The sequence below is a fragment of the Carlito syrichta genome, unplaced genomic scaffold, assembly GCF_000164805.1.
Source record: "Carlito syrichta isolate Samal-C Ts95f unplaced genomic scaffold, Tarsius_syrichta-2.0.1 Scaffold308976, whole genome shotgun sequence".
NCBI lineage: Eukaryota > Metazoa > Chordata > Mammalia > Primates > Tarsiidae > Carlito > Carlito syrichta.
In genome coordinates, this window is record NW_007253072.1 from 596,403 (window position 1) to 623,479 (window position 27,077).

The window sequence follows — 27,077 nt, forward strand, 5'->3', positions numbered from 1 at the left end:
GAGATCACGGATGGGTTTCAGGAAAACATGCCATGTTCCCCCTCCAAACTCTGCAAAACCGTGTGCCTGCGTGTTTTTCAGGAGAGGCATTCACAGCTTTCCTGCTGGTTATCCGTGACATGGGCCATTTACCAGAGACCAAGTGACCAACTGGTCTCAAAGCCTGCACGTCAGAGTGTCACTTGCTTGCCTCTCCAGGTCTCTTTCACGCTCTGAATTTAGTTCCCACAACACTAGAGGGTTCATCCTCCCGCGATCTCCCCCCTTCACGTTCCCGCCTAACCTTCCCGGATGTGACGCCCCTGGGCTCCTACACCCCCCACCCCCAGAGATCTCAACTTCCACGTCCTCACTTAGACTTCCTGACACAACCTCTATATGGAAGCTTCGTCCCAGAGCTGTACTGCCCGGGTCCGCTTTCCAACTCTCAAGCTGCCAATTCCTTCCAGACCTTCCCGTCCTCCATCCGTCCGATGCGGGGTAGGACCACCGCCCGGCGAGACGCGTCCGGGGACGGGGCGGGGCGGGGCTTTGCGCGCAACGCCTTCTGGGAATGGCTTTACGATACGTGGACGTCATTTTACGACAGGCCAGGGTTGCTTGGTGGCTGTCAGCTTGCCCCGTGGTCTGAGTCGGTAGCCACACTGTCCATGGTGGCTCCTGCTACGACCGCGCAGAAATGAGGCAGAAGCGGAAAGGTGCGGAAGGGGAGGGAGAGGAGAGGGGGAAAGGCGCGTGGTCAGACAGGGGCAAACGCCCGGGCGATCAGATGCCGAACCCCACTTTTCCCGTCGGGGTCCTCTGCTTGATCCAGCACCCCGCCGCCTAGGGTTGATGTGTTGATTTCAGCCCACTGCTTTCTCATTTTACCTGTTGTGCCTTTTGCTTTTTAAACCAGTCTACTCTTACTCTCTTTCTCTTTGGCAGTCACTTGGTGTCTTTTGCATAAATGGCAGGGAAAGCTGTATTCCAAGTTACACCTTCCAAGGAATTAGCAGGATCGGTCGATTTAACGGGTTCTCAGATTCTTAATTTGTTAAGATTTGTTTCCTGACACTTTTGACGTGTTTGTTTATGTGAGAGTCTCGTTTCAAGGCTTACGTTAAAATATAAAAAACCCTGAATTGTTCTTGGATTCTATGGAAGAGTTGTGCGTGCAGTTATTCCCGTTTGAATTACCTACTGTGTTAGCATGGAGCAAATTCCATCCTTAGTTTTTCGACAGGACGGAGTCAAATTTTAAATATTATCTCAAAGGTTCTGTCCTCATTTTAATAGTGGGTCCAATAATGATAACTGTTATCATCATAATAGCTACCATTTGCGGAGCCTTTACTAGTAATTCTGAGATCGATAAATATCTGCATTTTACAGATGAAGAAGCTGAGATTCAAAGAAATAACTTTCCCAGCTCAAATTTATGGCTTAGGAGTTGTGGAGGCGGTTGGTCAGGCTGTATCTATGACTCCCAAAAACATAAAATGAGAAATAAGTGTGTCCTTAATCACTGGGCTACTTGGCAGTAGCTGCTGTTTCTTTTCCTTCCAAACAACAGTTCCATGTGTCCAAGTTACCTTAGTCTTGTCACATCAAATTCTACAAGCCCCAGATTATCTCACTCTAACTTGTTTTCTCTCAGTTTGTCAGGCCAGATGGTCTCTTTTAGCTTCAACTGTCACCAAGCCCTGCTAGTTTGTACTTAGAAATCTTGAACCTCTTGAAATTGTGTATTTTCTTCATTTTGTTATTGTCCTCCTAACCCACCTTCGTTAATAAATGGTATTTGAATAATACTTTGGCTTTCATATAACATTGTTTCAGTTGATTCTCACAGTAGTTTTAGATTTGTTTTATTATCCCAATTTTACGGAGAAGGAAATGGGGGCTCAGAAATTTGTTCTCTTTATTGACAGCCAGTTGAGATTGGAACTGGAGCCTTAAATGATGTGGGTTTTTTTTTTTAAGCAATGTTGCCTTTAAAGAGTCTTTTACCTAGTATCCAGATTAAATGTTATATGGATATATTATATATAAATATTATATGGGCATAATATATGTGGATATATCATATCCAGATTTTATGTATTCTTTTCACCTTCTGAATCATTCTTTGTACTGATAATATTCTCACGTTGCTTAAACATTACTTTCATCGTTTATTTTCAAAGTGAGAATATATAAATCTCCACTATCTATTGCATCCCACTAAAATGCCTTTGCCTAGCGGTTGGTGTACCCTGCAGTCTATTCTTTACTGAACCTTGTCAGAAAGTCTGTATTCTAGTTAGAGCTCCTTCACACAAAGTTAGGCAATTCTTATGTCTGACATTATTCCTTCTGGATTGCCTTCTGTTTTGTGTGTCCAAACCTCTTCCTTTCTTTAAAAACTCTGTGCTATTTCCTCCATGAAGCCTTTCCTACTAATTTACTTTTCCAGTTAATTGTCAATGTGCCCAAGGGCTATATGCATGTGGTTTTGAAATCTTAATGTATTTTTTAATCAGTCTAACCCCCCTGTACTGTCTAAATAAATTCTTATGCAGAATTTTATTTTATTTTTATTTTTATTATTATTATTATTTTTTGATTTGGAGTCTCTTACTTTGTTGCCCCGGCTGGAGTGCATTTGCATGTTCATGGCCACCACAGCCTCTACCTGCTGGACTCAGGTGATCCTTCCACCTCAGCTTTCCAAGTAGATGGAACTACAGATGCATGTCACTATGCCCAACTAATTTTTGTGATTTACTGTAGAGACGAGGTCTCACCAGTTTACCCAGGCTAGTCTTGAGCCCCTGGGCTCAGGCAATCCACAGGCTGAGCTACTGTGCCTGGCCAAAAATTTTAATATATAAACAAATGAAAGCAGAACTGTTGTGGTTGAAGTGGAAATAGAGATCCCTCCCTTTTTTTCTCCCCCTCCTCCTCCCTCTACCACCACCACCACCAGTCCTGCCTCCTTTATATGGCCCCTGAGGCATCTTTGTAGAACTGTAGAGTGCTGAGTTACATGGTTTGAAAGGCATCTAGCCTTTGGTTATAGACTTTTCTTTCCCTCACATTGCTTTGGGTGTGTTAGCTTTGCCTCATTAAATTAGAGGCAATGTGGTGCAGTGAAAAAAGCATGGAAGTTGTGAAAAGAGCTGGATTTGAATCTAACTATGCTCTTTACAATGGTGTCTTAACTTGCCTCAGCCTCATTTTTCACATCAGTAGCATGGTATAACAGACCCGTCTAGTGTTATTTTGACGTTTCAGATGAGCTAAAGTAAGTGAAAGTGCTCCGTAATTGCCAAACTTTTCATTCTTTTCTAACTTTCTCTACAGGCAGGAAGCATGCTTGTTGATAGCTTCCAAGTTGAAATCCTACAGCTTTTGTCACTGGAAAATGACTTTTTGCTAGACGGAAAGGAGCTCAAATTGGCCTGGCTTGGATAGATGCTCATTCTTGAACCAATCTTTGAGCTGTGATTGAGTGGTTGGGGTTATATAAGAACATGCTAGCTTCTGCCGTTGCCTTTGGATGAAAAGATTGCCTGGAGAAAGTCATGATGGTGGACAGACAGTATTTTAGAAATGCATTAAGATCCTTAGATAGGCATATAACCCACACTCCCGTACTGTTGCAGACACCTGTGTTTGAATTTCAGTTTTACCCCTTGATAGTATCTTTATGGGATAGGCAAATATTCCTGTTCTGTCTCCCTCACTCTGTTCTGAGAGTCAGTTGAAGTAATGCACTTAAATGTTTTTATGAACTCTAAAGTGTTATCCAACTGTTAATAATTACAAATCTGGAGATAAAGAAAAGATATTGAACTGTTTTAGTCCTTTCTCTGTGATTAGGTTCTTTCTCATGGTGTTTCTTCTCTTTCTTTATCTTTTTCTATATCTCTCTTTAATAGTCTTTTAGTATATGTGCTTCTAAAGGGACCTTTCTTCCTATATGAGTAAAGCCAGATTTGTTTTAATTTAGAGAGATATAATCAAATCTTAAACAGTAGAGGTTAGTGTCTTGTGAACTTGAGATTTTCATTTGGCACATTTGGAATGATTTTGGAAGAAAATCTACTACTAAATAAGGTTTTAAAATTTTTACTGAATAACACAATTTTTGACAGTGTTGAATATTATCTTTCCAGGAGATCTCAGCCCTGCTGAGCTGATGATGCTGACTATAGGAGATGTTATTAAACAACTAATTGAAGCCCATGAGCAGGGGAAAGACATCGATCTAAATAAGTAAGTGCATCTATAGAAAGAGGACAGTTTTGCTCTTAGATAGCAGATCTCATTTATGAAATTATCTAACATTACTTGTTTTCTATCTCAGGTTTTATTTTAGTTGAGAATCTTAACTTTCTGCCTTGCCCTGTCACTCATTTCTTTATAGCCAAAGTGCCTCAGCCTAATAATACTAATAGCTTCTAAAGTTTGTTGGATACTTACTATATTCCTGGCACTATTATTAGTTCATTATGTGTATTAGCTCAGTTAACCCCCTGAAAACTCTCTGAGGTAAGTACTGATATCATTCGCATTTGATAGATGGGTAATCTGAGCCATAGAGAGGTTGAATAATTTGTCCAGGGGTAAATAACTAGTAACTGGCAGAGCTGGGACTTGGAATTAGGTAATTTGGTGTCTCCCAATGGTTTATGTTCTTCTGTACTATGTCACTTTACATCCCACTTCTCTTCCCTGCTGTGTCTGCTGAAGCAGCAGCCTTCTGCCAGGAAAACCCTCCTTTTGGGGTCCTTGATCAAATCTAACCCTTCTCCACTTCAGAATCTCTTTGACACATTCATCCACTTCGTCTCCATAATCACGTTCAGCTCAGACTGTGCTATACTCTCAAATAAGAATGATCTTTCATCTCTTCATCTTTTTCTTTTTAAACTGTTTATTCACTCTAGATAGATCTGCTCTAATGAAAAGGTTCCTCCCCCAGCCCCAGGTCTAGTCATCACAAGCATGATCTTTTCTTAGATCCGATTCTCTGTTCCTTGAGATGCTGCAATATTTACCCCTGCCTTGAAACCTCATGCTTACAAAATATTTGCTAAAGGAATAAAGAAGTTAATAACAAACCCCTTTTGACGATGAAGACATAAAAATTTACTGATTTTTCTACCATGCTTTTGTTGGTTATACCCCAATTATACAAATCTTTAAGTTCTAGTGAACATTTCTACTTAAATGTTTTTGTCATTCTCTTGAATTTAGCACATTTAAAACTAAAGCTGCTATCTTCCTTAAAGCTAGCCATACTCAAATGTCCCCAACCCATTGTGTAAGACCTCTTAGTCTGGCTTCAACCTGTTTTTCCAAGTTTTTAAGCTTTTGTACCCTTATATTGAAAATCTGCTTTTTGTCAAGTTGGCCTAGTCATATTTCTTAAAATGTATTCATTCTTGTGTTTGTATCTTTCCATAAACGAACCCGTCTGCTCTGTGTGTCTTCTCTTTGCTTTCACTGCCTGTCTGAGGCCTCCTTTCTTTCATTTGTGCTCGCTTTCCATGAATATTCTCCAGCAAGCATTAAATTCTTCTCTGAACTCTAGAAGCATTCTTTGTCGGTTGTGTGTGTTTCATCCTGTGTGTTTTTATCATTTATACATTTATTTTTGGCATGCCTATCTGCAAACTTGTAAACATAGAATGTGAAAGGACTATGCTTTGTGCCCTCTGACATACCAAATATTTAGGTGGTCTCTTGTACATGTTAGGTGCTCAGTTAACATTTGTTGAAACTGATGTGAGTTTCCCATAGATATTCTAGATCAATTGAAATTAGAAGATAGGGTGACTATTAGAGTTTGGCTAGTAGACACGAAGAAAAGAAAAGCTGGTCAAATAAATATGCTTTATTTCCTGTTTGGTTCTGCATAGCCTTCTTGTTTTTTTTGGTTATTTATGTATTTATTTATTTATTATTTATTTTTTCTCTAAGCCAGTAGTTCTCAGCCTGGGGTCATTTCCTTCCCAGGATACAATTGGCAATGTCTACAGACTTTTATTGTTACGTCAGGAAAACAGGTAGTGGGTAGAGGCCAAGGATGCTACAATACATCCTACAATGCACTGGACAGCCACCCACAACAAAGAATTACCCGGTCCCAAATGTCAGTAGTGTTGCAGTTGATATAAGGTAGAGTCAGAATAGTTCTTTGAAGCTGGAGCACTGTTTTGAAGTAGACCCACATTGTGTCATTGCCCTGGGCCTCTTTTCTCTCCATAGGCCTCCGGTTTTCTTTCTGGCACTTGAGGATGAGAAGAGGAAGTCATTCATTCATGAATTTTGTTCTATTTCCCTGGTATTCACACATCTCAAAGCTACTCTTGTTGGGTGGTGAAGGGATGGGAGAGTGACAGTGGTTAATGATGTGACTTATGAAGTCATCCTTTTGGTAACTTGTCCTTAAAATACCATGATCTTGATAGTGCTGGATGCTTTACTTTCAGGGTGAAAACCAGGACAGCTGCCAAATATGGCCTTTCTGCTCAGCCCCGCCTGGTGGATATCATTGCTGCAGTACCTCCTCAGTATCGCAAGGTCTTGGTTCCCAAGTTAAAGGCAAAACCCATCAGAACTGCCAGTGGGGTGAGTGATTTAACTCAAGAAGTAGTCACACACTGTGTGTCTATTCAGCTAGAAATGGCCACCTCTGTGTAACACCCAGGTTGTGAACTGGAGGTTGGAAATTCAGTCTGAGAAAGTCCTTTATCGGGGTCTGTGCTGGAGTGGAGACATGCAGAATGCCAGGAGGGCAGAGAGGAAGCCAGTTAGTTGTGATTAAGGGAGCAGATCATGTTTTTGTCTTTAAACTTATAGATTGGGGCTTGGTGACAATCACAATGTGATCAGTGTTTGTTGGCCATCTTAAGCTGGTAGCTTTCAATATGATTGATGCTTATAAAGGCTACTTTTAAAAGGTCGTTAATGGCACAATGTAGCTCTGTATATGGTAATTGTGAGTGCTATGGGAGTCCAGAGGACAGAGATGTCCCTGAAGCAAAAAAGGGATGGAGAAGGCCCAGTAGAAAGGGAAAGCAGCAAGACTTTGTTGAAGAGTTCATTTGGGATCAGCTTGTAAGTATCTTAAGTGTCTAGCAAAGAAGGTAGATGATAGGAGACTGCTAAAGGTTTTTGAAAAGGGGAGTCATATGCACAAAGTTGATTTTCAGAAAATTAATTTGGATAAAACACACAGGGTAGTTTGAAGACAGAAAGACTAGTTTAGACATTCTTGGTCCAACCTCAGTGTGAAATGTTAAGGACCCGAATTAGCAGAAACTCAGGATAAAAAAAGATGAGTGTGAGATAAACGAGGGAAATTTGGTAGAATTGGGACCCCTTAAAGCATAGTCCCCAGAGTCAAACTCTGTGATCCTGATGTGATCCATCAGGTTCCTTCTGTTATTTGGATTGGGATACTATATTTCAAGCAGCTCATGTTGACTCTGGTGGCCATATCTCCTGGATCCTATCATTTCTGGCCAATTAAACCCCCAGACTTTTACAACCTAACAGTAAGCCTAGTGTCTGTTTTTTTGTACTTAAGTGTCTTTGTTTTGTTTGTTTTGCACCTAGTGTAAAAGACTTGTTAGGAAAAAAGTAAAAGCCCCATGTCCCTCGCCTCATTTTCTTTCAGGGGCAACTACTTTAAACTCTTAGCCAATTTCTTTAGCATTTATTTCCGTGTCCTTAAACAACATGCTTTACAGAGAGGTCTTGAGTTTTTAAGATTATGCGTTATGTATGGGCTTGCTGCTAAGGAAAATAAAGACTTAGCAGCCTTTCAACCTGATTGATATACCTAGCTTCTGTGATACCACCCTCTGTTTCTCCTGTTTCTGATTATTCTGTCCTTCTGTTGAGGTCTATTCTTGTTCTCATAGTTGATTTTTTTTGTCTCTCATAATCGATGTTTTATGTGGTTCTGGGCCCACTGTATTTGCTACTATACATGCTTTCTTGGGTAATCTCATCCATTTGATGTTTTTAAGCACTGCTGTATGCTAACTCCCAGCACTAACCTTTTCCTCAGGTTTCAGACTCATGTCAGATTACCTGTTAGGCATCTGTCCTTTAACTGCCTTAGAACCTCCCCAAGTATAACATAACCCAAACTAATGTCTTTTTTGCTCATTCATCTTTCCTGTCCATGTTAGTTTAAGTTTATGGTGCCACCATCTACTAAGTTTCTGAAAAATGTGAAATGCATGGTCCATTCCTATGGCCCCTGGTAGGAATGTTTTAGTCTTTATTATTTTTTATTTAGATTATTGTAGTCATTTCCTAGCTGGTCTGCTTTGTCTTACCGGCACAAAATTTATCTTTAGCCATGTCACCTGAATGATCTATTAAAAATATTGGGGCCAGGCGTGGTGGCTCACGCCTATAATCCCAGTACTTTGGGAGGCCAAGGTGAAAGGATTGCCTGAGCCCATGGGTTCAAGACCAGCCTGTGCAACTTAGTGAGACCTTGTCTCTACAATAAATAAAAAAGTAACACGTGCCTGTAGTTGTTGCTACTTGTGAGGCTGAGGTGAAAGGATCCCCTGAGTGTGCCACTGCACTCCAGCCTGGGCAACAGACTAAGACTCCAACTCAAAAGAAAAGAAAAAAAATATTGGCAAAACATTGCTGATTGTCATCCCCTATCAACTACTATTCTCACCTCTGTGGTTTTATTCTTGCTGTTTCTTGATGGTGCTTTGTTTATTTTATAGAGCAGTTTTAGGTTTACAGAAAAAAGGGTTTCCATATACTTCCTCAACACTCCCCAGTTTTCCTATTATTAATATATTGTACAGTAAAATGGTACTTGAGAGGGGAGCTCTATTTTTTTTTTTAAAAAGCTTGAAAATGACTGCACATTCTTCCCTGGCCCTACTTCCTCTGCCTCCCAGTTCAGTTCCTGAATCAGCATGGGTGTTAGACCCTCAGAAAGGCTTGCCTCACTCCTGGCCAAGGCCTGTTGCTTCTTTGGTTGTATCCTAGTATTTTCCATATGCTTCTTGCCATGTTATTTTGAAGTAGCCTATTTCCATATGTCTTTCTTCCCCGCTAGGTAGTGCACAGGCAGTGCATTTTTACTGTAGCAGTCCCAGGGCCCATTGAGGTCTGTATAGTAGGCCCCCAATAAAGGATTGTCAGCCAGGCTCGATGGCTAAGCCTATAATCCCAGCACTTTGGGAGGCCAAGGCGAGTGGATTGCCTGAGCCTGCAGGTTCGAGACCAGCCTGAGCAACTTGGCGAGATCTCGTCTCTACAATACATCAAAAATTAGCTGGGCGTGGTAGTGCGCGCCTGTAGTTCTGACTACTTGAAAGGCTGAAGCAGAAGGATCGCCAGAGCCCAGCAGGTCAACGCTGGGGTGGCTGTGAGCATGCCACTACACTCCAGCTTGGGTGACAGAGTGAGCATGCCACTACACTCCAGCTTGGGTGACCTCCAACTCAAAAAAAATAAAATAAAAAAAAAATAAAAGATTGTTGAATTGGACTGACCTCATCAGTGGTATATATGGTCGTGTTTCATTTTAAATAAAAATATTAGTTTGAAAATCTAAGTTTTTAATTCAGATTTTAAAATGAGATTTCATGTAAATTATTTATTTGGGGGCTTCTCTAAATCACTGTTAATGATTTAAATTAAATGTTAATAATGTACCTGTATATAATTTTTTTTTTCGAATCGGAGTCTCACCCCATCGCCCAGGCTGGAGTGCAGTGGCACGTTCATGGCCACCCCAGCGTCGACCTGTGGACTCTGGCAATCCTTCCGCCTCAGCTTTCCAAGTAGCTGGAACTACAGGCGTGCGCTACCATGCCCAACTAATTTTAATTTTTTTAATTTTTTTATTGTAGAGATGAGGTCTTGCCAAGTTGCCTGGGCTGGTCTCGAACCTGTGGGCTCAGGCAATTCACTCGCCTAGGCCTCCCAAAGTGTTGGGATTACAGGCTGAGTCACTGAACCCAGCCTGTATATAATTTTTATTAAGAAAAATAATCCCAAACTTACAGAAAAGTTGAAAGTACAGTACAAAGAACTCTTTTCCCTTGAACCATTTGAGAGTAAGTTGCAAAACTGATGCCTTTGAGTAATTTAGTGTATATTTCCTGTATATTTCCTACAAACAAGGACATTTTCTTTCATCACTAGAATACAGCTGCCAAAATGAGGAATTTAATGCTGATGCATTGCTGTTGTGTTACCCTCAGACCTCATTTGCGTTTCACCAGCTGTTTCCAGAATGTCCTGCAGCTCAGAATCGTCTGCTGGTTTTAGATGTATCTCTTCAGTCTGGGTGTTTCCTCTATCTTTCCTTGACTTTATTACTTAACACTTGTGAAGATTTCTGGCAAGTTATTTTGTAATGTGTCCCCGATTTGGGCTAATAAAATGTTTCATCATAATTAGGTCCAGGTTATGCATGTTTGGCAGGAGCAGCACAGATGTGAGACTGTGTCCTCTACATCGTCTCGCACCAGGTGTGCGTAGTTTCCATTTGTCCTTTTCCTGTTGTTAACCATTTTGATCAAGGTAATGTCTGCCAGGGTTCTCGGTAGTTATTTATTTCCACTTTGCAACTAAGAAGTGTTGTGTGGAGAAGTACTTTGAAGCTAGTTAAATATCCTATTCCTCATCAGATTTCAGTTTCCTCATTTATTTGTATGGCTGAATTAATGGTTTCATATTTTGTGGGTTAGAATCTGTTACTGTCATTGTTTATTTTGATGTACAAATTATCCCAGGTTTGAGGAGCTTATTCAGTCTGGTTTTTGTGTTCTTTAGAAATGCCCCCATCATTCTTTGAGCAGTTTCTGGCTTTCTGGCACAATGAAGTGTTCCAGGCTCATCTTGTACTTTCTTTGCCTCTGTCCTGGAATCAGCCATTTTTCCAGAAAGCTCTGTTTTCTTTTGTTGGAGAAGCGTATTTAGAAATCAGGATCTGAATGCTAGATGTGTTTACTGCTATGAGAGTGTTGCTGCTCCCAGAGGGTCTCAGTGGACCAAGCTAGGATATATATACACATCGGTACATAATAGGTGCACACTTATGTACATAACACACTTTCATCTATACTTATTAGTATATCAATCTATATATGTTGAAAACTGAGTTCGCAGCAACACTTTTAATTCCATCCCGCCCAGAGTTCATTTTAGTTTTCTCCCTTTCCTGCTTCATGACCATAACACTTCTAAAGATTTCAGGCAAGTTATTTTGCAGTGTGTCCCCCAGCTGGGGTTAATAAAATATTCATTGCCTTCCTTCTCTGACAGCAAAAAGCCTGGCCTGCATTTGCTTTAATTTCTGTCCTCGTTTGACCAACCACCTCAGAGGTAACCAGCCTCGTATCTGCCCCTGTTTCTTTAAAGGCCTCACCTACTTAGGCTCCATCAGACCTCTCTGAGGACATTTTACACATGGACTCTGCAACATTAAGCCCCTCGCTCAATAGTTCCTGCTGTAAATATTGAGATCTAATGTGTTTGTCAGGTGTTCGAATTATGAAGATTAGGTTTATATACCGTTTTATAGAATTGTGTGAAATAATTTTTTGTAGGCTATTTTTGTAAGACAGTAAATCAGAGGAAGAAAGAATAATCATTGTGGGTTTAAAAATTACTTTCTTATTTTGCACTTACTCTATTGCAAAATAAAATATAAACTCATATAAAGAACTCATTTGTACACTTTAAAGATGATTAATGTTGAGAAATCCCTCTTGTACCGAGGGCCTTGCCTGAGAAATACAGCATTACTAATAATACCTTTGAAGCCCCTTGTGCCAATCTCTATGCTCCTCTTCCTCCTTCTAGGGAAAACTACTCTCTAGAATTTTATATTAATTATTCCATAATAGCATTTTAACTCATCTTTCTTTTATAGATTGCTGTTGTGGCTGTGATGTGCAAACCTCACAGATGTCCTCATATCAGTTTTACAGGAAACATATGTGTGTAAGTGTGATGATTTTGTTAAGCTGTATGTGTATATTGTAACTGAACTTGTCTGTCCCCTAGAACCCTTGAACAGTAGATGATGGTAATATTTAAAGTTTTTATTTAATAGGTTTATGGATTAGTTCTTTGAAACATGTGATCGTTGTAAGGATATTTCAGTGCTTTAAAATGAGAATATATAGAGATTTTAATTTGTTGCAATATAGAAGAAAAAAATACAGAATATGGAACTTAAGACAGTAGACCTTCTGTTAACTTGATAAATGAAACATGGAAATATGTCTAAATTTAAATAATATCAGAAATTTAAAATGAATTTGGATCAGAAAAGTACTAAAATTAAAAGAAATTATCCTTATAAATAAGCTTTGGATTTCTCAAACTTACCTATTTAGGAAAATTATCAGAAGAGTATACATAATTTTAGGTAGGAAGATTGAACGAAAGATTTTCTTGATTGTGGTTTCCAAAAAAGCACTTTGGGTACCGACCAGACTTAGGAAAACTTAGTCCCTGGTATTTGCCCATAAAAGCTTAAACGTCTAAAACAATGGTGATATACAGCATTTTGAAAATGAATGTAATAGTGTTCCTTTACATATTTATCTTGTTTACTTGTGTGTAGAAAATACATTATTTGCAGATCCTCAAAGGTAGACTCTTTTGTTAGGATTTAAAAATGAAACTTGGTCGATATCAGAATTTTATGGAGACCATAGACACTTGAACTAGACTGCTTAGAACTAAGTTTTATATCTGACATTCTTATTCTTTTGTTGTATTGGCAGATACTGCCCTGGTGGACCTGATTCGGATTTTGAGTATTCAACTCAGTCCTATACTGGATATGAGGTGAAGTAATTTGAGGTTGCCCTATGCAAGTGTTATATCATACTTTACCTGTGGTATGATTTTACAAGTACTAACTGGCTTTCTTGAAATTTTTAGTTTTTATTTTTTTTCTGTTCATTCACTGAATATTTGCTCAGTGTCTACTAGTGCCCTATATTGGTCTGGTCACCAGTTAAATACTTAAGTAAGCACTTACTAATATATCCCAAACACAATTCTAAGTGCTTTACAACCTTAAATCTTACAGCAGTGTCTTGGAGATAGGCACTATTACTATACCAGTTTACAGATAAGGAAACAGGGACATAGAAGACTAGAACAAGTGGCCCAGAAACATTCTGCTAGGAAGTGACAACCAGGTTTTGAACTCTCTGCTGCTCACCACTACATTGTACTCTTTTTTTAGCAGTGAAAAAACTGACAAGGTCCCTGGTCTTGTGTAATTTACATCTAATAATGGAAGATAGACATTTAAAAAAAGCAAGAAAAATATCAATTAAAGCCAATTAGCTGCTGGACTTGGCAGCTCAGCCTGTAATCCCATGTTTTGGGAGGCCAAGGTGAGTGGATTGCCCAAGCCCGCAGGTTTGAGACCTGCCTGGGCAACTTGGCGAGACCTCATCTCTACAATAAATCAAAAAAATTAGCCAGGCATGGTAGTGTGGGCCTGTAGTTCCGGCTCCCTGGAAGGCTGAGGCGGAGGGATTGCCGGAGCCCAGCAGGTCAAGGCTGCGGTGGCCGGGAGCGTGCCACTGCACTTTAGTCTGGGCAACAGAGTGAGACTCCAACTCAAAAAAAAAATGTTAATTAGAGAAGTAAAATTGAATAAGGTGTGGGAGCTGGGTTTGTTTAGCTGTGGTGGTTAGGAAGGGATTCTCCAAGGAGGTGACGTTTAAGCTGAGTCTGGACTGACAAGAAGGAGCTAGTCCTAAGAATCCCAGGAAAGAGCACTCTTAAGCAGAGAAGTAGCTAGAGCAAAGGCCCAAGGTAAGAAAGACGGCAGAGTGTTCTGGAGCACAGTGGATAAGGAGAAGCATGAGATTGGGAGGCAGATGAGTGGGGAGCTTTGCAAACCAGGGTGAAGAGTTTGGAATTTAGAGTAGTTGCCATGAGAAGCCATTAGGATTTAAGCAGGAGAGTGTTACCCCTATCTGATTTACATTTTTTTTTTTGGAGTTGGAGTCTCCCTCTGTCGCCCAGACTGGAGTGCAGGGGCCGCTCCCCGCCACCGCAGCCTCGACCTGCTGGGCTCCGGTGGTCCTTCTGCCTCAGCCTTCCACATAGCTGGAACTACAGGCGCGCGCTACCACGCCTGGCTAATTTTTTGGTTTATTGTAGAGATGAGGTCTCGCCAAGTTGCCCAGGCAGGTGTTGAACCCGCGGGCTCAGGCAATCCACTCACCTCAGCCTCCCAAGGCACGGGATTACAGGCTGAGCCACCGAGCCCGGTTTGATTTACAATTTTTAAAGATCATTTTGATGGCCATTTGGAGACAGGATTAGAGTGGGGATCAGAGAGAAAGCAGGAGAGCAGTGAGCCACTTCAGAAAGTCTCCCTTCTCAGAAGAGCTCAGAAACCAGCAAAAAATGTGACATTTCTCGTATATGTGTTTTCATTTATTTCTTTTTATCAGGGTTTAATCTTTAAAAATAAAAAAGGGATTATTCATTGAAAAGGCTTCCTCTCACTCCTATCCCCTAGCCACCCTTTTCTGCTCTTCCTCCACAGAGTTATTCTCCCTCCACCCTTCAGAAATTTTTTATGGGACTACAAACATACAGAGGTGGAGTAGCTCTTATCCAAAATACCAGGACCAGAAGTGTTTTGGATTTCAGATTTTTGGGAGGATTTTGGAATATTTGCGTACACCTAATGAAATGTCTTACGAATGAGATCCATGTGTAAACATGATATTCATTTATGTTTCAAATACACTATACACACCTAGCCTAATGGTAATTTTATGCAGTATTTTAAATAATTTTGTGCATGAAGCAAAGCTTGTATTAAGTTCTTAAGTGTGAAATTTTCCACTTGTGGTGTCATGTTGGCACTCAGAAAGTTTCAGCTTTTGGAACATTTTAGATTTCAAATGTTCAGATTAGGGACGCTCAACCTGTATATATTCTTTATCCTGCTTTTTTACACATGAGATAGCAAATCCAAGTGCTGTTCTGCACCTTGTCTTTTTCATGTAACAATGTCATGTCAGTATCTGGTTCCATGGCTGTAGAATAATCCATTGTATGGGAGTAGCATGGAGCCCATGTGTGCAGCCATTATGAACTATGTTGTGTGTAAGAACCTAATGTCATGGTTATCTTACCACATAACTCTTCTGAATATGTATGCACATTTATATGAGTAGTAGCACACTTTGGTGTCTGTTTACACAAAAGACAGATGCAGTCTTAGAAGACACCCTGCTGTTGAGAAGCTTATGACAGTGCGGGTAAAGACCAGCCAGAGGCCATTCAGGACATGATTTTGAGCCCCAACAAGACTGAGCTAAGCAGAAAGGAGTACAAGCCAGATTTGTAGTATCCAAAACCATAGAGAATTTTAATTTTAATACAGTCTTTTTGAGACTATGTTTTATTTATTTAATTTATTTGATTTATTTAGTTTGATGTAGGCATAACAGAATTTTTTCTCTTTTTTCTTAGCCAACCTCCATGCGAGCTATCCGTGCCAGATATGATCCTTATTTGCAGACAAGACACCGAATAGAACAGGTAAATTTTTAAAAAACAATTTTTTAAAATTAAATATTCATACTTAGTAAGAAGGTATTATTGTTTGATTTCAATTGAACCTGAAATAAGAACTAAAAAGGTGTTTTTTCCCCTTTGTAAACTTTTAATATCCATCCCTGGGAGGGAGACATTTGCGTTGCCTAGCAAGGTCAAGAACACTACTTGCATGAGAAACTGTATTTATTCTAGAGGGTTTATATTCTCTAAATTTCTTTCAATTTGTAGAAAGTCATTTATAGTATGACATATGTGGAGCGAAGGTATGTGAAAGTTCTTAGATAGTAGATGCATGGATTGAATTTCATCTTCCAAAAACCAGATCAGGACATACTGGGACTGGTTTTCCAGGTGGGGATAGGGAATTGACTGCAAAGAGATACAAGGACTTGTTCTCTATCATGATGTAGTGGTGGTTACATAACTCTAAATGGCTATTAAAACTCATCCACTATAGGGTAACTACCTTGGGTCCCCTCCCACTGTGGGAGTTTTTCTGTCCTCTCAATAAATCCTGCTTTCTCAAAAAAAAAAACTTTATCCACTGTACACTTAAGAGTTGGTGGATTTTATCATATATAAATTTTACCTCAGTATAGTTGATCAAAAATGAATACTGTGTGAATGGCCTTACACTATTCAAGAAATAGAAACTTTTTTTTCTTTTTAAAAATTTCAATAGCTTTAGAGGGTACAAATAGCTTTTGGTTACATGAATGGATTGTACAAAGTCTGACAATTAAGTTCACAAACTCATACTAGAGAAAGTGCTACATACCTCATTGCTGAATATCACTATGGCCTCCTTTGACGTACTCTCCTTGGGAAGCCATGCACTGACACCAGCACCTAGTCCTCCTGTCAAAGCACTTTTGAAACTCTTTTTCTGGAACAGCCATGTTGTTGCGAGAATGTTGGAGTTTGAATTAAAGCAGTGAACAAACATTAAATTTCTTGTTGAGGCCCCCTCCCCTACCTTGGGGAGGTGACACACTCTCTCTCTCTCTCTCTCTCTCTCTCTCTCTCTCTCTCTCTCTCTCTCTCTCTCTCATGTACTTTCTAAATAAACTTTGATTGAGAATTAAAAAAAAACATTTCTTGTTGAACTTAGCAAGAGTGGAAGTAAAATCAGGGACATGTTAGTCCAAGTTTATGTGGATAATGTCATGAAGAAAATGGCAGTGTACAAAAGCATTAAATGTTTTTCTGAGGGGAGAGAAAGCATCACTGATGAAGAGAAGTCAGGATGGCCAGTAATGAGCAGAACTGACGAAAATATTACAAAAATCCGTTGAATTGTTCATCAAGATCATCGGCTAGCTGTGAGAAGCATAGCAGACCAAATAAACATCAGGAAAATCTTGGCATGAGAAAGGTGTGTGCAAAATGGTCCTGAAAGCACTCTTGGATCACAACAATGCACCAGTTCACACAACACTGTCTGTGAGGGAGTTTTTAGCCAGTGAACAAATAACTGTATTGGAACACCCTTCCTACTCACCCGATCTAGCCCTCAATGACTTTTTTCTTTACCTGAAGATAAAGGAAGTATTGAAAGGAAGACATTTTGATGACATTCAGGACATCAAGTGTAATACAACAAAGCTCTAATGGCCATTCCAGAAAGAGTTCCAAATTGCTTTGACAAGTGGACTGGGCATTGGCATCTACACATAGCTCCCTTCGGGGAATACTTTGAAGGCGACCATAGTGATATTCAGCAATGATGTATGTAGTATCTTTTCTAGGATGAGTTCATGAACTTAATTGTCAGACCTTGTAGAGCTGTGAAAAAGTCTGGGCTTAAGTGTACCTACCACTCCCACCTGTGCACATTGTATTTGATAGGTAATTTTTATCCCTCTACCCCTTCCCACCCTCCTCCTTCTGAGTCTCCAATGTCCATTATGGCATACTGTATGCTCTTACAGATCCTTAGTTTCGTTCCCACTTATCAGTGAGACCATGTAGGATTTGGTTTTCTATCTCTGCATTAGTTCACTTAGGACGAAGTTCTTCAATTCCATCCAAGCTGCTGCAAAAGACACTATTTCATTCTTTTTTATGGCTGAATAGGATTCTGTGGTATATACAGAGGGTGCCAAAAAATGTATTCACATTTGAAAGGAAAAAGCTATTAAAATTATGATATGCACTGATAACAAAAAAATGAATGCAGGTCACATTTGACCACTGCAGTTACAAGAGGTACTCAAAGTGATTACCTTCAGCATCCAGACCCTTCTGATTATGGCAAACTAAAAGTAATACATAGATAGTAGCTCTTAAAATGTGTATACACTTTTTGGCAACCGTGGTATGTATACCTATATATATATATACACACATACCACTATATTTTCATTATCCACTGATCAGTTGATGGGCATTTAGCTTGATGCCACTTCTTTGTAGTTATGAATTGTGCTGCGATAAACATCTGAGTGCAGATTTTTTTTGTGTGTGTAACAAATTCTGTTCCTTTGGGCAGATACCTAATAGTGGGATTGCTGGATCAAATGGTAGATCTACTTTTAGTTCTTTGAGAAATCTCCATTACCCGTTTCCACAGAAGCTGTACTAATTTACACTCCTACTAACTGTATTTATGTTCTCTTTTCATCATATCTACACCAGCATCTTTTTTTTTTTTTAAATAATGGCCATTCTGACAGGTGTAAGTTGGTTTCTCATGGTTTTGATTTGTATTTCCCTGATGATTAGTGATGTTGAACATTTTTTCATATGTGTTGTTGGTCATTGGTATTTCTTCTTTTGAGAGATGGCTGTTCATGTCATTTCTCTAAATTTTGATGGGCTTATTTGCTTTATTTTTTTTTTTTTCTGATTTGTTTTGAGTTCTTTGTAGATTCTGGATATTGGTCTTTGTCAGATGTATGCTTTGTGAATATCTTCTCCCATTCTGTAAGTTTCCTATTTACTCTGTTGATTATTTCTTTTGCTGCACAGAAGATTTTTAGTTTAATTAAGCCCTACTTATTTATTTTTGTTTTTATTGTATTTCTTTTTGGGGTTTTAGCCATAAATTCTTTGCCTAGGCTAATGTCCAGAAGAGTTTTTTCCTAGGTTTTCTTCTAGGATTTTTATGGTTTTAAGTTTGACATTTAAGCCTTTAATCCATCTTGAATTAATTTTTATGTGTAATGAAAGGTAAGGAACAGGTTTCATTTTTCTGCATATAGCTATTCAATTTTCCTAGCACCATATGTTGAATTGAATATCTTTTCCAGTGTATGTTTTTGGCTGCTTTGTCGAAGATCAGTTGGTTGTAGGTATTTGGGTTTATTTCTGGATTCTCTATTCTATTCTGTTGGTTCATATGTCTGCCCTTGTACCAGTACTATGCTGTTTTTGTTACTGTAGCCTTGTGGTATAATTTGAAATCAGGTAATGTGGTACCTCCAAATTTGTTCTTTTTGTTTAGGATTGCTTTGACTATTCTGGCTCTTTTTTGATTCCACATGAATTTTAGGATTGCTTTTTCTAATTCTATGAAAAATGACATTTGTGGTTTGATAGGGATTGCATTGAATCTGTAGATTACTTTGGGTGATGTCATTTTGACAATGTTAGTTTTTCTAACCCATGAGAATGTGATGTTTTTCCATTTGTTTGTGTCCTCTACAATTTATTTTATCAGTGTTTGCAGTTCTTTTTGTAGAGATCTTTCACCTCTTTGGTTAGATAAATTCCTAGATGTTTTAACTTTTTGGCTACTTTTTGGGATTGAGTTCTTGATTTGATTCTCAGTTTCGTCGTCATTGGTATGTAGCAATGCTGTTGATTTATATGTGTTGTTTCTGTGTCCTGAAACTTTATACCGAATTCATCTGTCAATTCCAGAAGTCTTTTGGAGGAGTCTTTAGGGTTCTTTAGGTGTAAGATCATGTCATCGGCATACAGAGATAGTTTGAATTCTTCTTTTCCCATTTGGATGCCCTTTATTTCTTTTTCTTGCCTAATTGCTCTGGCAAGGACTTACAGTACTATGTTGAATAGGAAGAAATCTGAACATTAATATAGCTTTTCTTAGTTTACAAGTTTTATTTTAAACTTGTCCAGCTTTTTAAATATATTGTCCATAGTTGTAACAGTAACACATAGAACAAATACAAAGTCTAAAATAGAAAGTATTGTATACCATAGTCAGTAAGTTGCTTCTGGGTTTATCTAACTGCTTATTGGTGAATGAATAGTTTCCTGTTCTAATTTCTACTTCACTGTCATCCAAGCATATGCAGAATAGGATTGTCGGTGATAGGAGAGGACCCCTGGGGGAGCCCACCCAGTGTGGAAAGCATTAACTGACTTTTGCCTCAGTTTCTTTTTTAGCTATGATTTTTAATTCAATTAAAATGTAAAACTAAGCTGGGCTCGGTGGTTCAGCCTGTAATCCCGCGCCTTTGGGAGGCTGAGGTGAGTGGATTGCCTGGGCCCGTGGGTTCGAGACCCGCCTGGGCAGCGAGACCTCATCTCTACAATAAATCAAAAAGTCAGCCGGGCATGGTAGTGCGTGCCTGTATTTCCGGCTACTCGGAAGACTGAGGCGGAAGGATCGCTGGAGCCCAGCAGGTGAGGCTGCAGTGGCCGGAAGTGGCCACTGCACTCCAGTCTGGGCGACCAAGTGAGACTGCAACTCAAAAAAAAAAAAAAATGTAAAACTATGTTTTCGATAAAATATGAAATGTTTATGTTTACCAAAAAGGAGCATAGGTTAAAAGATTAGGAAACTAACATAGAGCAAAGATTCTTTTCTAACTGTAAATGTTCTAGAATCACCTGAGTAACTAATATGTGTGAGATCTTTACCTTTGAAGGTTCTGAAAAAGTCTGGTTTAGGGTCCTAGCAAGATATCTTGAAAAAGCTACCAGGGTAGTTTTCATGTGTATCCCTTATAAACAACCATAGACATAGAAATAGAGTTTTCTTTTGATATATATATATATCATATGATATGTATATATATATTATATATATATACACTTATGCATATGTACACACACATAGTATAAACTATCTACCATTTTCAAGAACAAGTATAAAAAAGGTGACTTTTTGTCCATATTAAGTATAAACCTCCTTTACATAGTATATTAATTATATTTCATAATTTGGCACTTAATCCTGTTTTTCTCAAGCCTAAAATATGGCAAGAAATTTAAATACCTGTTTCTAAAAATTAGAATCTTAGCTTATTGTATTGTCAAAATGAAAGATGTGTATCATTCTATCCCCTAATAGAGGAAACCTGATATTTCATTTTTTTATTAATTAGACTTTCACTTTTTTTCCAGAATGCAGGCTTAAGGTGCAACCTGTTCCCAGAATCCTCAGTCAATTTTAAACTTCCTTGATTTTTCTTTTTAATCTAGTTTGTTTCTTCTATTGCATTAAGAACTGATTATGTTGCATAATCGTACATATGTATATAATTGTTGCATGATCGTAAATGTATCTTTTTTGTCCCCAAGGCTTATCACTAAGTCTGGCATAAAATACATGATTAATAAATACAGCTGGTACCAAAAAATGTATACACATTTTTAGTATGATGTTCACTCAAAAGATGGTGTTAATCAAATGAATGCTAGTGTCACCATGGGACAGGCAGGACAGTCAAAGAAAATGGCGGAAGCATAGTTGAGTGAACATCATACCACACATTGCTACCATAAATTAATTCAACTTTGGAAATCAATACATAGATAACATCTCTTAAAGTATGTATGCTTTTTTTTTTGGCATCCCCCGCATTTATTATTTTACATGTTGTATTTATCTTCACTGCTTTCTGGTTTATATTATTTGCATTTTTAAATTTCTACTTACCTCTCTAGGTAGTCAAGTCAGGTTTTGTGTTAATTATTTTTAATTTTCATTCTCCTTCCTTATTCGAACTATAATTATTATTTTTCTTTGACATCTGAGTCTATTTTTTTATCCACAGAATTAGCTAAATATGTTTAATCTAGACCAGTGAAAACACTACAAAATAAAATGAGAAATTTGTAATGCTTTCTTAAAGTAGTTGCTTATATATTTCTAAATCTGATGAATTTATGTCTTTCAGTTAAAACAACTTGGTCACAGTGTGGATAAAGTGGAGTTTATTGTGATGGGTGGAACGTTTATGGCCCTTCCAGAAGAATACAGAGATTATTTTATTCGAAATTTACATGATGCCTTATCAGGACATACTTCCAACAATATTTATGAGGCAGTCAAGTAAGAAATTCTCATTTTATCATAGTCTCAAAGTGGTTGTCAGTTTATCCTCCTAGCAATAACCTCTGAGAAATCCTTCTGCTCTGAACCTACATTCTTGTTTTTTGTAGTCTGTCCTATTTTGTTGGAAAGGATTATTTTCATCGAAATAATTATTTTAAAGAAAAACAAATATGGTCCACTATCAGTGTTCTCAAATAGATTCACAAAATATGATCTGTGGTCTTTTCAGTCTTGGGCTGGTCTAAACTACAGAAGTAGTTTTGATTAGCCTTGTTGAGTTTTCAACATACTGAACAGGAGGACTGAGGATACTCTTTACCTGAAACATTTTAAATAATAGATACTATTATTTAAAAACTTAATTTATTAGTAACTAATAACTATTATGTAATGTCTGTTTATGATTGGGATCTTATTCTGTCTTGTGCTACAATAACAAAATACCTGAGACTGGGTAATTTGTAAGTAACATAATTTTTTTGGCTCACAATTCTAAAGGTTGGGAAGTCCAATATCAAGGTGTTGGCATCTGACAAGGGGCTTCGTGCTGTGTCGTCACATGCTAGACAGAAAGAGAGGCAAAAGGGAGCCTCACTCATCTTTTTATAATGACATTAATCTCACCCATGAGTGCAGAGCCTGTATGGCCTAATCATCTCTCAAAGATTCCACCTCTTAATACTATTACAATGGCAATTAAATTTCAACATGAGTTTTGAAGGGGACAAACATTTAAGGCACAGCAGGATAATGTACTCATTCTGAATTATATTGACAAAATTATGCATTCTTTTGATACCTTGTATCTCAGTTTTTAGCAGGAAGAATAGTAAGATTTCATGTATAGTTCAATGACTTAAGAAGTGGAAGTCTTTAAATAGTTTTTGTGTTCAGAAGTTGCAGGAACATCTGGATAGTTACTAGTGTATTATTTCTCTTCCTAAATGCTTCTTGAGGGCCCATGAAGTACTATACACTGTTTTAGACACTGGGAACAACATGGTGAACAAGATAGATATTGTCTTTGCCCTTGTGGTGCTTACATTTTGCCAGTGTGACAAATCACAGTCACAGTGTGGATAAAGTGGAGTTTATTATGATGGGTGGAATGTTATTGTGGTGGGTGGAAGTGCTGTGATGGAAGTAGACTGCTGTGATAAAGAAAGAGGGTTGTTCTCTAGACAAATTGGTGACATTGAAGCTGAGACCTGACATATAAGGAGGAGTGTCAGGCCAGAGCAGAAAGGATAAGATAAAGGCACTGGGATGGGAAATAGCTTGGGGATTCTAAGAACAGAGAGGAAGCCAGTGTGGTTAGATCCAAATGACAAAGAAGAGAACATCATGAGATGAGGTTGAAGTGTTAGGTAAGGGCCAGATTGTACATGCCTTTGAGGAGTTGAGATTTCATTTTAAATAAGACCACATTCATTCCATTTTCTGGCAGACATAAATTTGGAGATTGTTATGGTCGATCCAATAAATCGACTGCTTAAAAATAAATAAATAGTAGCAGTAGGATATAGATGAATGGTTTTAAGCAAGGAAGTGACACGTTCTAGTTACCAGGTCAAGTCATTCTGGCTGCTGCCTGACAAGTGGATTAGAGGCGTACAAGGGGGACAGTGGGACAGCATATAGGGCGGCAGTGGTGATGAAGAGAGGATTGGGTTGGGGGTAAGAAAGGGGAAGGAGTCAAGCCTGACATGCAGGTTCTGGCTGTCAGAAACAGTAGGGGGGCAGTGCTGTGTGCTGAGATGGAAAAGGCAGCGGGAAGAGGGGCCTGTGTGGAAGGTCTGGCAGCTAAGAGAGAGTGTGTGTATAGAAACCTGCTTTTGTTTGATTGACAGTTGAATTCTGTTTCCCTGAATCTAGATTTGTAGCAGTGTGACCTCCTTTTCCTTCAGGGACTTTGGTGTCAGATGAGATGGTGACTGTGTTTTTACTGCTCATTCAAAACCTTGATCAGTTGTAGACTTGAGTCATGCTTAGTAAAACACTGGAGACTTCAAACTTTAGAGGAATAATGATGTAATCCAACCCATTCCTCTTAATAATACTGAAACCTCAAACTATACTTATATAAAATGTGATTAGAGGAAACACACCCTTAATTAGTTCAAGGCCACAAGACAGTGGAATGGCAGCAGTATTTCAGAGGGTTACTGACTAAAGTTCATTCAACTTTGAAAATTTTCTGGCAGGTGATCTATCAAGACAATTAAATTTTTCTGTGCTCACTTTGGCAGCACATACTAAAATTGGAACGAGACAGAGAAGATTAGCATGGCCCTGCGCAAGGTGGACACGCATATTTGTGAAGCGTTCCATATTTTTGCATCCCTTCTTGATAAAAAACCCTCAAACACCTAGGTATAGAAGGAACATACCTCAAAATAGTAAGCGCCATCTACGACAAACCCACAGCTAACATATTGCTAAATGGACAGAAACTAGAAACATTTCCCCTGAAAACTGGAACAAGACAAGGCTGCCTACTCTTACCCATCTTGTTCAATATTGTGCTGGAAGTCTTAGCTTGGGCAATTAGACAAGAGAAGGAAATCAGGGGTATCCAAATAGGAAAAGAGGAAGTCAAGTTATCCTTCTTTGCTGATGATGTGATCCTGTGCCTTGAAAATCCAAGAGAATCTGTCAAAAACCTGCTTGCACTGATAAAGAACTTTGACAAAATCTCAGGGTACAAAATAAATGTGCAAAAGACAGTTGCATTTCTATATACCAACAACAAGCAGGCAGAGACCCAAATAAAAAGTACAATCCCATTTACAGTAGCCACCAGAAAAATGGTTGGCATCTTCCTAACCAGAGAAGTGAAAGACCTTTACAATGAGAATTACAAAACACTACTCAAAGAAATCCAAAAAGACACAAACAAATGGAAAAATATTCCATGCTCATGGATAGGAAGAATCAACATTGTTGAGATGTCCATCCTACCAAAAGCAATCTACAGATTCAACGCAATACCCATTAAGTTACCAACATCATTCTTCTCAGACCTGGAAATGACAATACAGAAATTCATGTGGAAATATAAATGTCCACGAATAGCCAAAACAATCCTTAGCAAAAGAAACAAAGCAGGAGGTGTCATGCTTCCAGACTTCAAACTTTACTATAACCCTACAGTAATCAAAACAGCCTGGTATTGGTGCAAGAACAGGCACATAGACCAATGGAACAGGATGGAGATTCTGGAAGCAAAGCCTCAATTCCTCAACCAACTCATCTTTGACAAAGCCTCCAACAACAACCGCTGGGGAGAGGAGAACCTATTCAGTAAATGGTGCTGGGAAAACTGGCCAACCACATGCAGAAGATTGAAACAGGACCCCTACCTATCACCATACACAAAAATTAACTCTAAATGGATCAAAGACCTAAATGTAAAACCTCAAACTATAAAAATCTTAGAAAGCGCAGGAGACACCCTTATGGAAATTGGAACTGGGAACCAATTCCTATTCAGAACCCTAAAGGCCAATACCTTAAGAAATAAGATAAACAAGTGGAACCTCATCAAATTAACAAGCTTCTACAAAGCAAAAGAAACCTTCAAGAGAGCAGGGAGACAGCCCACAGAATGGGAAAACATATTTGCCAACTGTATATCTGACAAAGGTCTAACATCTATGATATACAAGGAACTCAAATGCGCCGAAAGGAAAAAAACAAACTTTTAAAAAGTGCCCCTTTTAAAAAGTGGGCAAATGACATGAATATACACTTCTCAAAAGAAGATATACAGGGAGCCAACAGACACATGAAAAAGTGCTCAGCCTCACTCATCAGAGAAATGCAAATCAAAACCACATCGAGATACCACCTAACCCCTGTAAGAATGGCCATCATTAATAAAACAAACAACAGATGCTGGTGAGGATGTGGAGAAAAAGGAACTCTTCTACACTGCTGGTGGGAATACAAACTAGTGCACCCTCTTTGGAAGATAATGTGGTGATTTCTGAACTAGTAATTGACCTTCCATATGACCCAGCAATTCCTCTATTGGGAATATACCCGGAGGAACTCAAATTATTCTACAAAAAAGATACCTGCATACGTATGTTTGTTGCAGCTCTGTTCACAATAGCAAAAACATGGAACCAACTGTGTTGCCCATCAAAACTGAACTGGATTTTTAAAATGTGGTACATATATAGAATGGAATATTATGCAGCCATGAAGAAGGACAAATATATGAACTTTGCAGCAACTTGGATGGATTTGGAGTCAATCATACTCAATGATCTATCACAGAAACAAAAAACTGAGCTTCATATGTTCTCACTCATAAGCTGACCTTGAGCAATTATAATGCTATAAGAAAGTGATTGGCAGTAGTGGGAAACTGTCGGGGGGCCAGGGGGGCAAGTAAGACTGGCAGTTGAGGGAAACTGCTAGGGGAAGGAGGGGCATACCTCATCAGCAAGGGTACCTGCATGATCAGTGTTTATATACCTAACCCTGAATTGTACCCCATATCTTTATAATAAATAATAATTAAAAAAATTTTTTTTCCACCCAAGCTTATGTGTTCCTTTCTCAGTACAGGTATTCTTATGTTGAAGACTTTGCATATTAAGTGGAATTGAGCTATAAGATTTGCCACTACTCCCCCATAAAGTTTGCCACTAAGCATTTCACAGCCTGCAGTTTGGGTCCCCTGGGTTATTTGAAGCGGCCAACTGAGATCTGTGTAATTAATTTTTCGGATTCAGCTAGTTTGACATTTCATCATTGGAAACTTGAAAAATGTTGCCTTATTTTTTGTGTAACATTTTAACTTTATTTTTGCAGAAATGCTTTAATGCCTAGTGGTGTTTGAATGTACATTGTCTGGTGTTGGGGTGCAAATGGGGTTATGTATCACAACCAGTTAGCTTCGGATCACAGTGTGTTAGAAGAAACCTTTCAGAGAAGAAAGCCTCTTTCAGTAACAGGCTAGGCAAAGCAGCATTGTTTTGTTTCTGTTCTTGCATGTACCTCAAGAGGGCAACAAACACTTGACTTTCAGATAAAAATTTATACATGATTTGAGTTTTCATTGCAACAAATCTTATGAATGGCTCTTGGGGAAATAATACAAGTACAATCTGGGAGCCATAAACCCATAACTGTTACCCTGAATTCTGCCAACCCACACTTTACATGTTCTGCTCTTTTCTCTTGGTCTGTATACTTTTATGAGATAATTGGGGGCGGGGGGGGGGGGTTG

The 27,077-nt window shown here is 38.7% G+C and overlaps 1 protein-coding gene across 9 annotated transcripts in view; it reads left to right on the forward strand.

Moving 5' to 3' along the window:
* The first annotated feature begins 420 nt into the window (after nucleotides 1-420).
* Nucleotides 421-27,077, forward strand: part of ELP3 (elongator acetyltransferase complex subunit 3) — a 98,650-nt gene continuing 71,993 nt past the window's right edge. For 2 of the 9 annotated variants that reach the window (XM_008066506.1, XM_008066504.1), the window contains exons 1-7: nucleotides 542-698; nucleotides 4,143-4,242; nucleotides 6,465-6,603; nucleotides 11,906-11,976; nucleotides 12,768-12,831; nucleotides 15,499-15,567; nucleotides 21,678-21,832. In XM_008066506.1, the coding sequence (XP_008064697.1) occupies nucleotides 680-698; nucleotides 4,143-4,242; nucleotides 6,465-6,603; nucleotides 11,906-11,976; nucleotides 12,768-12,831; nucleotides 15,499-15,567; nucleotides 21,678-21,832 (617 nt within the window). In that variant the 5' untranslated portion in view covers nucleotides 542-679. Of the gene's footprint in view, nucleotides 481-541; nucleotides 699-4,142; nucleotides 4,243-6,464; nucleotides 6,604-11,905; nucleotides 11,977-12,767; nucleotides 12,832-15,498; nucleotides 15,568-21,677; nucleotides 21,833-27,077 lie in introns of those variants that run through there. The other 7 variants (XM_008066508.1, XM_008066507.1, XM_008066505.1 and 4 more) reach the window with 6 other exon arrangements.